Source organism: Conger conger, chromosome 17, assembly GCF_963514075.1.
Source record: "Conger conger chromosome 17, fConCon1.1, whole genome shotgun sequence".
NCBI lineage: Eukaryota > Metazoa > Chordata > Actinopteri > Anguilliformes > Congridae > Conger > Conger conger.
The window spans coordinates 16,180,234-16,195,078 of record NC_083776.1 but is presented as its reverse complement, the minus strand read 5'-3'; the positions used below and the strand labels follow the sequence as shown (position 1 = coordinate 16,195,078).

The 14,845-nt window shown below is 39.9% G+C and overlaps 2 protein-coding genes across 4 annotated transcripts in view; both read left to right on the top strand.

Moving 5' to 3' along the window:
- Positions 1–1,181: 1,181 nt before the first annotated feature.
- LOC133116853 (dual specificity protein phosphatase 19-like) lies at positions 1,182–4,379 on the top strand. The gene is made up of 4 exons (XM_061226849.1): positions 1,182–1,527; positions 2,039–2,085; positions 2,186–2,338; positions 3,254–4,379. Exons 1-4 carry the CDS (start codon positions 1,311–1,313, stop codon positions 3,464–3,466), a joined length of 630 nt encoding a protein of 209 aa, XP_061082833.1. The 5' UTR covers positions 1,182–1,310; the 3' UTR covers positions 3,467–4,379.
- Positions 4,380–4,741: 362 nt separating this feature from the next.
- LOC133116441 (dual specificity calcium/calmodulin-dependent 3',5'-cyclic nucleotide phosphodiesterase 1A-like) overlaps positions 4,742–14,845 on the top strand; it is a 70,786-nt gene continuing 60,682 nt past the window's right edge. For all 3 annotated transcript variants that reach the window (XM_061225965.1, XM_061225966.1, XM_061225963.1), the window contains exon 1: positions 4,742–5,093. In XM_061225965.1, the coding sequence (XP_061081949.1) occupies positions 4,925–5,093 (169 nt within the window). In that variant the 5' untranslated portion in view covers positions 4,742–4,924. The remainder of the gene's footprint in view (positions 5,094–14,845) is intronic.

The following is a 14,845-nucleotide window of genomic DNA, read 5'->3' as shown; positions in this document are numbered from 1 at the left end:
AAATATCTGTAATTTGGTGCCCAACACGGGGATGTGTATATTCAATTCCAACCCCTAATTCGGAATGTCCAATTGTCTCCCAAATTGCGTTCATGGAGCAGCCCCCACCAAACAGGACACACAGGTTTCAGACCTCAGTGCAGACCCTCGAATCAGCCACCTGTTTCTCCCTATGCACCACCACCAAACTCGCCAGGGTGGAATCAAAGGAAGACCACTCCTGCAGCTGCATGCAGGTCATGGGCTTGTCCATCCTCAGGGTTGCCAGATTAACACGGGCCGACCGATCCCACCCATACACCGAGCAAGGCAACTGGACAAATAATCAATTTGGAATAATAGAGACATTCTGTATGAAAACAAAATTCTTAGATTATTGGTTTAGAAATTATATTTTACTGGTGAGTCAACTCTTCAACAGAGATTGTAATTTACTTAGTTATGAGGAATGTATTGCTTTGTATAACTTCTCAGTAACACCTAGGGACTTTGCTATAATATTAGATGTTGTCCCTGAGGGTGTGTATGCTATTTAAAATACACCTAGATTCAATGTGCATAATGCTTTACCTTCTCTTTCACCTTTTCGCCTATCTGTAGAAAAACATGTTTCTCTAACCTTCCTGTGGACAGCAACAAGGCAATATGAGCTTTATTTCAATAGGAAATTCCAAATCTCGTTATTGGAACTAGGTGGAGACAATTTGCTTGGAAAAAGTTTGACTGTTGCAAAATAAATATTTGCTAGTTAATGCAATAAAAATGTCTTATAAGAATTCACTAATTCTACTCAAAGTTTAACAATTACCTTAAAATTTTAAAGCAGACACAAATGTTAGTTGCTCTTTCTGTGACTCATCTCACTGTTGCCATTATTCTAAAATACTATGGAAAGATGTCTGTCCTTTCATTATGGAACACGAAAAAAAAAGAAAAAAGTATGCCCACACACTAGCCTACTTGTTAGCCCCAAGTCGTGATTTATTTTTATACTGTGAAAGCCAACCTTTCGACCATAGTCTCGTCTTCGTCAGGTCAGGCAAATGCCTGTAGTATAAGGTGTTCGCAACGAATTTGGGAGTAATTCACAACTATACGGTCTGCTCAATATTCCAATGCAGTAGGGGGCAGTATGAATATCTCACTAGTTTGACACCGTTTTTTAATCCACCAATGAAAAAGAAAAAATTGAAACATTTTCGTTTTCACCGATAGCTACCTAAATAATACCGACGTAACATAGCTGTAACAGATCAGGGTCTACCAGTGAGTTTTGTTTTTTCTGTTGTCCTCTGTTTATTTGTCGTGCAATGCATTCGCTTTCACGGGACATTCAGACATTTTCCAAGAATAATCTGAGAAAACAATGCACCCGAGTGACAACATTAGGTGGACGGCAGATCGTGGAAACGTCAGACGGTTCGACCGTGGAAATAATCGACGCACAGCCAGGGATGGGCTGCGGTTATGTCCAAGACAACAGTTTGGATTTACAAATTGGTGTTATAAAGCCGTATTTACTACTCGGTAAGAAGCAGCATAAAGTTATTTAACCAGAACTAAGATATTATGAACACCTTCATTAGTTTAGTATGGTAGTATACTGTATGGTTGCTCTAACTAGCATTACCATTGGATAAGTCAGGGGTCTGCAACCGTATGGTCGTGGATGCAGGGTGCACCATATGAGTTAACGCAGTCGATACAGTTAACCCACCTCATCTGACTTCCTTTGTCTGTTAGGTTGCTGATTTAAAGATTAAGCGAAAACATTATTGTACTGGTGTCACAGCTGTAGACTGCAACTCCCAGAAATGTCAGGCGTAATCGTTAGTCAAATAAACTAAATTAAAATCTACAGTGGTTGAGCTTGAGTGGCACGAGTAACAAATTCGTAGTCTAAGTTGTTGTTAATGGTTGGATGGGTTGATAACTTCTCATTCCTTATTGTTAACTGTTAACTTACATGTTAACATGTATTAAATATAAAAGAAAACTGCTCTCATTAATGTAACCCACATTCCTTCTTCTTTTCTAGGCTCACAAGATGCGGCCCATGACCATGGCACTTTAAGGACATTTAAGGTACATCATAAAGTTTGCATATAATTATAGCATAGCTCCCCAATAGAATCATTTGGTTTGTTGCATTCTGTGTGTTAATGTGCTTGTCTTTTCATTGCAGGTGTCACATATTTTGAATGTTGCCTATGGGGTTGAAAACGCCTTTCCTGATCTGTTTGTTTATAAAACATTGAATATATTGGATGTACCAGAAACTCTAATCACCTCATATTTCCAGGAATGTTCACAATTTGTAGACCAAGCCAAAGCGGAGGTAAGGTGTGTGTGTATGCGGTAAAATGTCTTTATTGACTCCCTGACTTTAACCCAAGAAAATCCAGTTAAATCTGTCAGAGTGACTCACTCCAGCTGATATTTCTAATGAAGTGCTTTGGTACAATAACACAGTGATACTGTACATTGTTGTACAAGAATTCACCAGGCAAACTTTCATTGAACATTGAATCTTTTAGTTTTATTTTGATAATTGGGTGTTAAGCATTTTTCATATTTAATACATGTATGCAAAGACATGGAGGTAATTTTGCCATGCAATTCTAAGCTAAAGAGAAGATCTTATTCTGTTACCCAGTTTGATATGTTAAATTTGGATGATCTGTACCAGTGTGTGAATGCATTTATTACACAGATTTTCTGTGACATAAGCCAAATTGATTACTCTAAAAATCACATTCTCTTGAGATAGCAAGATGAAAAAAAATGACCATGTTTTGCGACATAGAGTATAGTGTGAGCACCGTAATTCATTGGACAGTGACACATTTTTTGTTATTTTGGTTCTGTACTTTGTAAAAAATAGATAAATAAATATTGTCCAATGAATTATGGTGCTCTCTGTACAAAGGTAGGGAACCATTGGTAGCATTGCTTTGGGATGTGCATTGTTAATTGTCAGTGAAACATTGGTGACAGTTTAAGTGTAATATTCCATCATGTTCATATCAATAATTTGGTACACAGACATATTTAAGCTTATGTTTTGTGTTTCACTTTTCATTTCTGTTTTTCATCTTTCCACACTGAAGATGAATAGATATGTGATCACCTCAAGCAAGGATCACAGGATGTGGTCCATTTTGTTTTTCATTTTGTTTAATTTTTATTTTCATTTTCATCCATTCTGTATGGACTGAAGTAACTTTGAAACTTTCTGTTGTTTTGTCCTCAGAAAGGAGTGGTGCTTGTCCACTGCAATGCTGGGGTCTCTAGGTCTGCTTCAATAGTCATTGGATATCTAATGTCCAAGGATGGGCTGGATTTTGAAGAAGCGTTTGCCACTGTGAAAAGGGCAAGGCCCTCTATTTGTCCTAATCCAGGCTTCCTTCTACATTTGAAAAATTACAAACCACAAGAAGGCATCAGTACCCCCACCCATACCTGAACGGAGCTGAAAGTGGCGTTTACACCACAAGACTTTAACATGCAATATTTATTCCAACTTTTATGAATGTGTAAACAAGAACAGTACAGTCTTTTTTAATTAACATACTTGTCTGTAAAAGTTCAGGATGCTCATGCAGTTGCTTGGGTTCCTGGGCCAAGGATGAAGTTGGTTAAATCTAAACACCTTTAATTGGTTCAGGTCAGGGAACCATAGAGTATTTTTGTACATTATATTTTATGAGGGAAATGAAACTTTCAAAATCCCTGGAGCCCATTAACTCAACCAAACTATTTTTTTTGGTTAGCTAATGCCTGAATATGTGATTACTCTATTTGTTAACAACTTACATAGGAAGTGTATACTGTACCCCCCAGTGCCAAGTCTACTCAATGTGGAATTTACAGTGACATGGGAATTCGTTTTTTGAATCAGTTTTTTAAGACAGTTTCCCAAACTTCCTTGGTCCAGGACTCTTAACTCCATTACTGATTGGTCTTTTATTCTGTATGTTCATGTATGGAAATAAAATGCTTGTAAATTGTGTTAACAATGTAGTATTTCATTTGACTGATTAAAGTATTGGTGTGAAAGAGTGTTTTATGTAAGAGTTTCCCCCCTATAATTTCTTGCATCTTAACCTGATTGTGATTGTGGGACAGGCAACTGTAAGTTCACATGAAAAGTAATGGCCTTTGGGAATTCTCCCAGGGTGCATTGCATATGCACGCATCCCCTGTGGATCGCTGTTGGTCTGTTTTGGAGACTTGCGTGGAAAGTGCAAGAGACCAGCTTCACTGATGCAATATTATTATGATGAAAACAACTGTTCTGGGGAATTATGTGCTATCTGAAGGGAAAGCATTTGTTATTGTTTTCACTGATTAAAATGTGATTAACATTTGGAACTATGCTTTCACGTTTTTTAAGTGTATCTATTGTGTGTGATGGAGCCAGCCTCTTGATGGCATCGTCATTGTATGTGTTGTCTTCAGTGTGCCCGTCTAATTTGCAGTGAATGGGGTTGACTGGCCTAAGGGCATATTCGCTTTGTATTTAACCCTCTGAGACCCCCGTGCTTGGATGAGAATCCAATCTATGCTGAAATAATCATTTTCCCCGAAGTGGCAATAGCTTTTGAAAAAGCACTAAAAACGATTCATGGAAATGCAAATCCGTTCACGTCAGTCGCACTGTCACCAAACCGACGTGGCATGAGAAAAAATAATTGGTCGAGCGCGTCGGCTTGTTGATCAGAAGATAATGCACACCTACAGCCCAGTGTGCGAGGCAGTCGGTATTGAACTGGGATGCAGTGAGGTGCCGTGCGCTTTGCAGAATTGGAGACCCGCAGAGGCTGTTTCGCGGAAGGCAGTGCATTCCTCACGGTGTTCTTGAACATATCTGTGCTTCGTTTCACATGGTATTGACCGCATTTTGGGGGCTCGCGTTTTCCACATGGGCACCGTCTCCTCCACACTCGGCAGAAAGAAAAAAAAGTCTGCAGTCCCTGTTAAAGACCTTCCTATGACTGGAACTGGCCTGGCCGTGAAAGACAGTGCAATCGTTAAAAATGAGGATCAAGAGGTTAGACAAGTTCAAAAGCTACCTGTCATCACCGGAAAAGGCAAGTGGTTTACTGTGGCTGTTCTGCGCTCTTCAACGAAACATTCTTTGAAAATATATTGATTTTAATATTACTGATTTCATTATACATTATTATGAGTAATGTTGGGGAATTAAATGTTGCCTACTATTAAACTTTAACACGGATGCGATATAATTATGTTTCTCTCGCATCGGGATTCAGGCAGAGATGTCGACAGATTGACGACATTTGTGTAATTGAGGGTGCTTTGATTCCTGAGCAGTTCCTTTATATTGTCTAGCCATCTAGGCTGCATTCCAGTGAAATTCAAGTAAACATTAGTGCGCCTGTAATAGTGACGACGTCGCTGTGTAATTACTGACACTTTAAAAACACTTTCAGCGATTACAGTGGTTCAGGGGGACTTCATTGTTTGCCTAGCTTCGTATCGGAGCCATAGGTCATCCTCGCGGGGTTGGTGTCTTTTCTCCCGAGACCTGATGTTCAAAGGATTACAGTCGCTCAGGGTTCCAATTTGAAACTTTGCTGTTGTCAAAATGGTCACACCATAGTAATGATGCCCACGATAGTCGTACCAATGTGGTTTGTTTGCATTCGTTTACTGTTTGTGTGGTGTGTTACCATGTGTTTTTTGATCAGCAAAGTATGTCCCCTAGGAATATACCAGTAAACATGATTACCTCTCTCCCCAGTGCTCCTTTGGGATGCTTGTGCCATGGGAGAGAGATCAACAGTAAAGCTTACTGCAGTGGTTTTCAACCAGCATACTCAATTGCAATCACTTATTTTTAACAAGCTGTCAATTTTTCCAAATTAGTCCTTTCATGTTTTGAGGGATTATTTACCCTCTTAAGACACACTATGTCTGAAATTGCTATGCATACAACTAAGAATAAAAAGGCCATGTTCACATTATGCTATATTGCAAACAATGACATACAATGAGGTAACATATTTTTTAACTGAACAAATTAAAGACTGAGGTGAACGAATAGGCTCCTGATTAGGTTGCTGAACGCAGGTGTTTTAAGTTATTGACACCATGCAATTATAATTTTCTTAATACTTGAATTCTTAATACTTCCAGGTGAGATATAATTAATAATCATTATGCCTGGTGTCCACACTTTCACCAATTAGTTGGTTCACCTCAGTCTTTAATTTGTTCAGTTACTCTCTTTATGTAATTGATTGTAATATAGTGCATTGTGAATATGAGACTTTTATTGACAAGTACCTATTCCTTTTTTTTTTTTGTAATTTAGCTTTTCATAAAATGTACATTCATATCCAGGTGCAAATTTTACAAAGTAATTATCAAATTGCACACGAGAAAGCGATAGAACGAAATACATTTTGCTTGTGGTATGAAGTCCTTTAGAAGATTTGTTTGAAATGGAAGCAGATGTGCTCATCTTTTTCAAAGAGGCTTCATATAGCCACCACCCTGTCCTGGAGGGTATATCACAAAGCAGGATTACGGAGTTAGCGGGATAAGTTCAGTGAGTAAAACCCAGAACCCTTCCATAATTGAACATGGACTGAAGAAAAAAGTCCAGGTTTTACTCCGTGAACTTATCCAGCTAAGTAATCTTGCTTCATGATATAACCCCCCAGGTCTCATTGAGTAAATAGTTTTCTCCGGGTTGTCTACATGGAGACATCGATCGCTCAAATTCATGGAGCCAATTACAGAGGGTTGGATGCCTGGCATTTAGCAGCTGCTGTTGTCAAATATATGGGAGCATGGGGGGAATGTTTTAATGGGGAAAAAAGAACAAGAAAAGACAGTTGAATGATTTTTTGTTGAATAAAAAAACATTTGATCACTAAAAAATAAAAATAAAAACAGGCTTTATATAAGGTGGGACTGTCTTTGCTGCTGCGCCATATGAACAAAGACTTTGTTTGGAAGACGCTAGAGTAGCCTACATGTCACTCTTGATGTTGTATGTCAGCATCCCTGCATGCACTGGGCTGCACAGGCAGGAAGTCAGCAGCTCTCTTGCTGGAGGCTGTGACCCGCTGTGCTCTGCAGCATCTGCTGCTGCTAGCGTTTCAGGGAAGGCTTGAAGGGGTGCCATTAAAGATTTGTCTTATTGCCAAATGAGCAGCAATTAAGGGGACAGAATAGAGCTTCTTTATATCCCAATCACGGTGAAGAGTTGTTCGACAATAATGAACACAAGTGCCAGCAGGGCCAATCTGCTCAATTATCCCAGGGTGAACCCTCCAAGGAGAACTGTCAGGGCAAAATATTTTTGTGTACTGCAAGCATTCTCATCTCCAGTCTCTCCTAATGTCCTTTTCAAGGCTATAGCATCTTTGACTTGTGTTATTTAGAAGAGCTCGCAGCCGTGTTTGTTGTTTGAGACTGTTTTACGGGATGCAGTACACTTTAGGGTTCTTGTCTTCGCAGTTCCAGCACATACATGTAAGAGCGCTGTTAGCCAGATAAACAACAGCAGGCACTAGGATCGCTGTGTCACGACAAACTGGTTCTCGAGTAAAACTATAAGGTTGATTGCATGACAAATGAACACGCTAATGCTAATGCTATCGCCTGTGCCCCACATCCTTGTACTGCCAGGACTAGAGTGGCTAGGCATTAATCAATGGTAATTTAAAAGACAATTTCTGCTTAGCATTCTATTGCACATATGTAAATGGCTCATCATGCTAAGCCTGAATGAGGTAAATGATTAAAATATGAATGAGGAGCACATACACCTCTTGTTCTACTAAGGAGTGTCCTTTCAAATAATAGGCAGAATAATTGTGTCCTTGTTTTCAGCCATGTCATCACCAAGGCATAAAGACCCAGTTCTGTACGCACTGCAGTATTTTATTATTAATATTTACCGGACTGTATGGAGTACATATACGCATGCACACACATTATTCCATAATATCTACAAGATACTGTAAGACACAGTGGTGTATTTAAGATTAATTATTTACAATGGAAATTTGATCAACATTCTGAACTATAGATGCACAGTTATTACATAGTAACTGTATATTGTAATTTTTATTGTAAAACATGGCAAAGTTCTGTGTGCAACTGACAATGAAGATTTTTTAATATACTTTTACATTTTATATACTATACATTAGTCTCAGCAATACTGATGAATTACGTACCTGCAGATGCATGACATTAGAAAACTAGTAATTAGACCAATATGCCTCATGCAAGAACATCTTACATTTTCTTAGCATACATTTTCGTATTCTAATCATAAATTTGTCTTGTACAAAGGGCTTGTATGAGTGTGTCACATCAGATTCAATGTTGCCAATATAGCACAATGTGAACATGGGCCTTTTATTCTTAGTTGTACCTATATGAAGATGGAATATATCATATATATGGTACTGTAGGTTCTCTTATTCCTCCTAAACAGTCCACTAAAATACTTTCAGAAAATATTTGAGAGTTTCACAGATGAGGGGGTTGCTTTGATTCCTGAGCAGTTCTTGCTCTCCTTTTTCCAGAACTCTGCAGGCTCTTTTAGGTAGTTCTTGGCAATCTGTAACCTGTTCATCCAGTTGTTTCTGCTCGTTCTGTTTGTGAAGTCTTCTCCAGACAGTAGTCACTGGCACATCCACAACTGCCCCCTGAATAGTGTTTTCAATCAGTTGGGGGTTTTATTATGGTCTTCATTATGGTGAGAATTATTTTTCCATCAACTAGAGGTGTTACTTGGCCGACCAGCCCTTTGCAATTACTGAGTTCACCAGTGCTCTCTTTCCTCTTAATGATGTTTCAAATAATTTATTTGAGTAAACATTCTGTTTGGCATATGTCTCTGACTGACTTGTTTTTCCTTCTCAGCCTCATAATGGCTTACTTGATTGTTATTGGCCTCATGGTTCTCTGGTCCTCATGTTGACAAATACAAATAACTCCAAAGGCAATCAAAAGCCTAGAATCAAAACTAGATATTGAAAGCTTCCTTATCCCTGCACTAAGGAAGAGATTGAATACACCTGAATAATCAGAAACAGCTGAGAAGCCAACTGTCCAATTACCTTTGGTCCCCTAAAATGGAGGGACTATGAACAAAAAGGATGTCACTCCTTCAGGGGTCCTCAATATGGATATAAATATCCTCAAATTGAAGGTTACAGTCTGCACTTTAACCTCATATTAATTGTTTCATTTCGAATCCAATATCCTGGAGTTCAGAAATGTTATCATATATCATACAGCAAATTTTTTATTTGCTGTCAAACATGAATAGAGTCTAATGGGAAAATAGGCTTTTTGAGCAAAAATATAGGTATCACTAGGGGGCGACTTCATATCAATTGGCAAAACTGATCGTTTGAAAGCTGGAACTTTAGAGCCATTTTACAGCACATGTAGAACATGCTTATTCCAACAGAGGGCTCCCACGAGCTTCATATTAATTAAATTATTGTTAATATAAGAGATCTATGCTTTTCTATCCACTGGGAATATTAATTGCTTGACATTCTGGTCATATGAACCCAGGTTTTGAATATGTTGTCAAATTAGAGGTCGATATATATACGCACACACACACACACACACACACACACAAATAAAAGCAAAATAATGTCTCTCCAAATAATTGTTTCACCTTCAGTTTTTCTGCTCATACAATTTTACTGTTTAGCGATGAATAATATATACTGTAAAATGTATCCTAAAATTGAACAAAGTCAATGATTGGCTGAGTCTAATATGTATGTGAAGAATGAATAAGCACAAAATGGCATCTAACCTTATCCACATTCTCCAGGCCTACATAAACATAAACCAGAAGGCAGTATGTAGTCTTTAACTGACGGATGCATAACGTGAGGGTCCAAGGTAATTTGGAGTCAGACTGGCTTCCTCCCTGGTATGGCAAGGGGGCGGGTAAAGGAAGAGCTGAGCTCACCCATCCAGAGTCCTGGAGAGAGAGAAACACACAGACACGCACATATTCACATACACACCCACACACACATATACACGTTCACCCATCCATGCACACACACATGCATACATGCATACACACAGAGAGACCCGCACACACACTCACACACACACTCACATGCACGCACACATACACACGTGCAGTATTTTCTAACTTTGAGTAGTTTGGTGCCTGGAGCCAGAGACCTCTATGGAAGGACTGAGAGTTTAGTGCAGCACAAACTTTCGGTCATAATATCAATATTCTCCCCCCTTCAGTTCCTATATCAGGAACTTCAACATGGTACTTAAATAAAGCAGACTTAAATAATAGTAATAATAACAATAACAATAATAATAATAATTATAAAATGTGTTCGTGTGAGCATAGCTTAAAGTCCGGGAGCCAATGACATTAAAAAATAATGGCCTTCATGATTTCTCTTCTGGGGTTGTGAGAATTTTTTTTTTAATATCAGTGATATCTAAATGAAGATTTAGTTACCTTTGATGAAGAGCATGGATCTCATTTTCCAGAATAACTCCATAATAGAACGGTGAAAATGATAACTGTGTTCACTGGATACTTTAACATAGTAACAAATGCTGTCCCATTAAAGGGATCGTTTAAAATATAAATGATTTAAGTTTTAGAGTACGTTTTTGTTTGTTCTAGACAGTTTTTACATGTGATTATATTCTAGATATTCCTGGGTAATTAGTGCTACTGATTGGCTACACTGTCTTCCCTCCTGACTCCCAAGTAAAGGGAGGGTTCAAAACCAGCACACACACATACTCATGGACCACAGCTCGGAGACAATCCTAATGAAATCGCTGAAATCATAACAAAAAACTCAGCTGCAGCTGCTCATTATCTATGTTTCTATGGCCAGCTCCATGAATCTGACCGATGGATGCTGGAATCAGACCCAGAATCGGCAGAGATGGTCCGGTCTGGGTTAAATTTGGGTTAGCGATGGACAGAAGAACTGTCTCCTGTATGTTTTCTATTTCATAAGAATCGATTTTCATACCGGGCGACGGCTGGGAACGAGTGAGCAGGAACGGCCTTGATTCATGAAAAGTGTGTCTGTTTGTGTGTGAGCTGTAGAGTTCTGACCTGGAAGCGCAATGTTCATGATCACACGCACACATGCACGCACACACACACACACACACACACATACACCATTGGTGAAGCTTGTGCAGATGGCATCCCATATCACTGAATAATCATCATCGCTCATCATTCATTTTCGTTGTTTTTCATGCGAAGCAGAGGAGTGCAATGGCTCGCTGGTTCTGGAGTCTCATAGCTCTGAACACACAACTAACGTAGTGCAAACTATTTTATGGCAGAAATCATCATAGTGATGAAACAACTCAAGAAATACACCTTACGTAAAGGTGCCTGTCATCTTATGGGAACAAGGGGTAATTAAAGCACCTCACTTATAGGTACATGAGGTCTTATGGGAACAGGGCCAGGTTGCTATGGTGCTCCGTTTCCTGGACTGTAGGCAGACAGTGAGCTCTGATTGGCCACAAACAGCCTCTGACTCTGAGTGACAGACAGTAAATAAAACATTGTTTGATGATTGACACTTTGGATCCTGGGGTCAGCTCTGAATTGTGCTGTCTAACCAGCTCCTGTAGATACCTACTTGAAAATGCCGATTGAAGAAATCACTGGCAAAATAGGACCAAACGTGTTTGATTAGAGATAAGAATGTGCTGTGGGTTATTATTCTGGAATTGCCTCAGTTATGTGTTCAAAGCTGTGATAGGCTGTCCTTAACCGTGTGGCTCTTAGCGAGAATTTTAGATTAGATTGATTTTTTTTACTTTTGGACCATCCATGCAAAAGTCATTGAGGTGGGACCAATGAAGTTTGGACACCTGATGGTGAAGTGTCTGTGAAAAACAATCAGTCCAATTAGTCTTTATGAGATGAGATCTGTGAAAAAACAATAGTTAAATAAAATCTCTGGTCCCAAGTGATCGTCCAATGCTGCGTCTCCTCTTGGGAGAATGTGGCAGCAGCCATAGGCTGGAAACGATGAAAGCTGCCTAAAATGGGACAATGTTCGCCCCCATTTGCACTGGATTTACCCCAGGGCATCCTGTAATTGTGTTATTGACAAACTCTTGCGGTGTGTGCGGACATGAGCAGGCATGTTTTGTGTACTTGTTCTCTGAGAATAACTAAAAAAACAACTATTCTTGGTACCTCTGCAGAGACACAATCCTGATTTGAGTGGTGTCATTTTTCAGATGGTTTTCTGCCCCTAAAGGCCCTTATTGTTGGTTCCCATTGCATTACTGTATGTGCACAGTCCTCCAAGGAATCTGTCTGGGATCAGCCCAGGTGCTGCACCATGAACAGGGGAACACTGCAAGAAATGGCTGTCTTAACAAGTGTTTTCTGTCCTGTAATAAGACTTAATATATTTTTTTCCCTCAAGTAGAAATGAGCTTGTATTAAATTACTGTTTGCTTTAGAAGTGGAGTTTTCTCACCACATTGGCAAATCTTGGAAATCTGTAGTGTTTCAGGCAGTGTTACTATGTTGTATCAGACAGTGTTACTGTGTTGTATCAGGCAGTGTTACTGTGCTGTATCGGGCAGTGTTACTGTGTTGTATCAGGCAGTGTTACGGTGCTGTATTGGGCAGTGTTGCTGTGTTGTATCAGGCAGTGTTATGGTGCTGTATCAGACAGTGTTACGGTGCTGTATCAGGCAGTGCTACTGTGCTGTATCAGGCAGTGTTACTGTGATGTATCAGATAGTGTTACTGTGTTGTATCGGGCAGTGTTACTATGGTACTGTGTTGTATCAGACAGTGTTACTGTGTTGTATCGGGCAGTGTTACTATGGTACTGTGCTGTATCAGACAGTGTTACTATGGTACTGTGATGTATCAGGCAGTGTTACGGTGCTGTATCAGACTGTGTTACTGTGTTGTTTCAGACAGTGTTACTGTGTTGTATCAGGCAGTGTTACGGAGCTGTATCAGACAGTGTTACGGTGCTGTATCGGGCAGTGTTACTGTGCTGTATCAGGCAGTGTTACTATGGTACTGTGCTATATCAGACAGTGTTACTGTGTTGTATCAGACAGTGTTACTGTGTTGTATCAGGCAGTGTTACTATGGTACTGTGATGTATCAGGCAGTGTTACGGTGCTATATCAGACAGTGTTACTGTGTTGTATCAGGCAGTGTTACTGTGCTGTATCAGGCAGTGTTACTATGGTACTGTGGTGTATCAGACAGTGGTGTTGTGCTGTATTCACCTCAGTTTCTACCCTGGTCAGTTTGTAACCTCTTTTTATTCAGCCCATTCTCATGGTAAATATGTACCTCTGAGCACTTTTTTGCAGAAGAACCACGATTACATTCTCACAGACATGCTGCAGACAAAATGTCCACTTGGGGTGGTAAAGAAGCTCACATTTACATGGATGTAACAAGCATTTGTTAATGCATTTTCTCATTTTTACACTGGCATCATGTGGTAGCTGTGTGCACTTAATAACTACCAACAGAACATAGAACACAGAAAAATAGACATTAAGAGATTCAGAAACCCCCCAGTGGACATTTGATTTCAAAACTGCAGGAAAGCGTGCCTGTGAGAATGTAATTGTGCTTTTGAAAATAAGTGCTATGGGGTACGTATTTGCCGTGAGACTGAGGAGTTTTATGTAGTTGTTTGCAACATAGTATAATAAACACAACGTGAACATTGGACTTTTATTCTTCATGGCATGCATTGCTATTTCTAGCATGATGCAATTACGGTTGGAACGTAAAACTAGCATACACTGAAAGTCCCCAGGACCGGCCTTGAATACCCCTGGTGTACACACCTATATGGTTTGCAGTTATACACCTGCGGGGTTTGCAGTTATACACTTGTGTGGTTTGGAGCCTGTGTGTGTGATGTGCTTCCAGTTGCTTGGGAGAATTCGAGCAGGTAAATAAATCACAAAGTAAAAGTCCTGCCGTGTGTTTCTTCCACCCCTGAACGCCAGTCCTAGCCAGTTGATTTCAGTTATTAGTTCTATCCCCTGGCTGAATAATTGCGCTAATTAGCAAACCCAGTTGGTCGGAAAAAAATACTGGGGAGCAGTTTTTATTTCTGATCCTAGATCTTCCACCTCTGGTTCAACTATACATACTCATCATCAGTACAGGGGCTGGTCCATTATTCTGCTCTTACTGGCTGTGCAGTTGCTGTTGCTGTTTTTATAGCATGTGGCGATTCTTTTATCACAAAGTGTTCTTTTATGAAGCTGCTGGTATGTCTATTCTGGAGGGTAATGGCAGGCATGCTGTAACAAGATCAAATTGCAGGAACATCCTGCTCGTCTGGTGCATTTTATTTGACTGTACCGATAGTCTATTTCGACCACCTTCCGAAAAGGGGGGGGGGGGGGGGGGGAATTTTGTACCGTTACTATAACAACAGCGTTGCCACAGCACGCACCGTGGAGCGGACAGGTGGCACCGCCAATCCGAGTCTCGCGTCCTTAAATATTACGCTCTTATATCACTGTTATTCCTCGTTCTGTCTGCTGTCTCCGTTTTACACATTCTACCTTCTCTGCTTTTCCCCAAGCACAGATAAGATGCTATCTATGATTCACGCTGTTGGATTCTGTCTCCTGGCTGACAGAGAGGAGACTCCGATGCAGACTGCCTTGCCCGTTCTGTAACCCTACAGTAATGGCTTCTCTTATATCGTTCGCCAGGTCCCGTGCCCTTGAACGGACTGGCAGTATGGGGGATATTTGTTGTTTTTGTATTATTTCACCATAGCAACGAGAGAAGTGG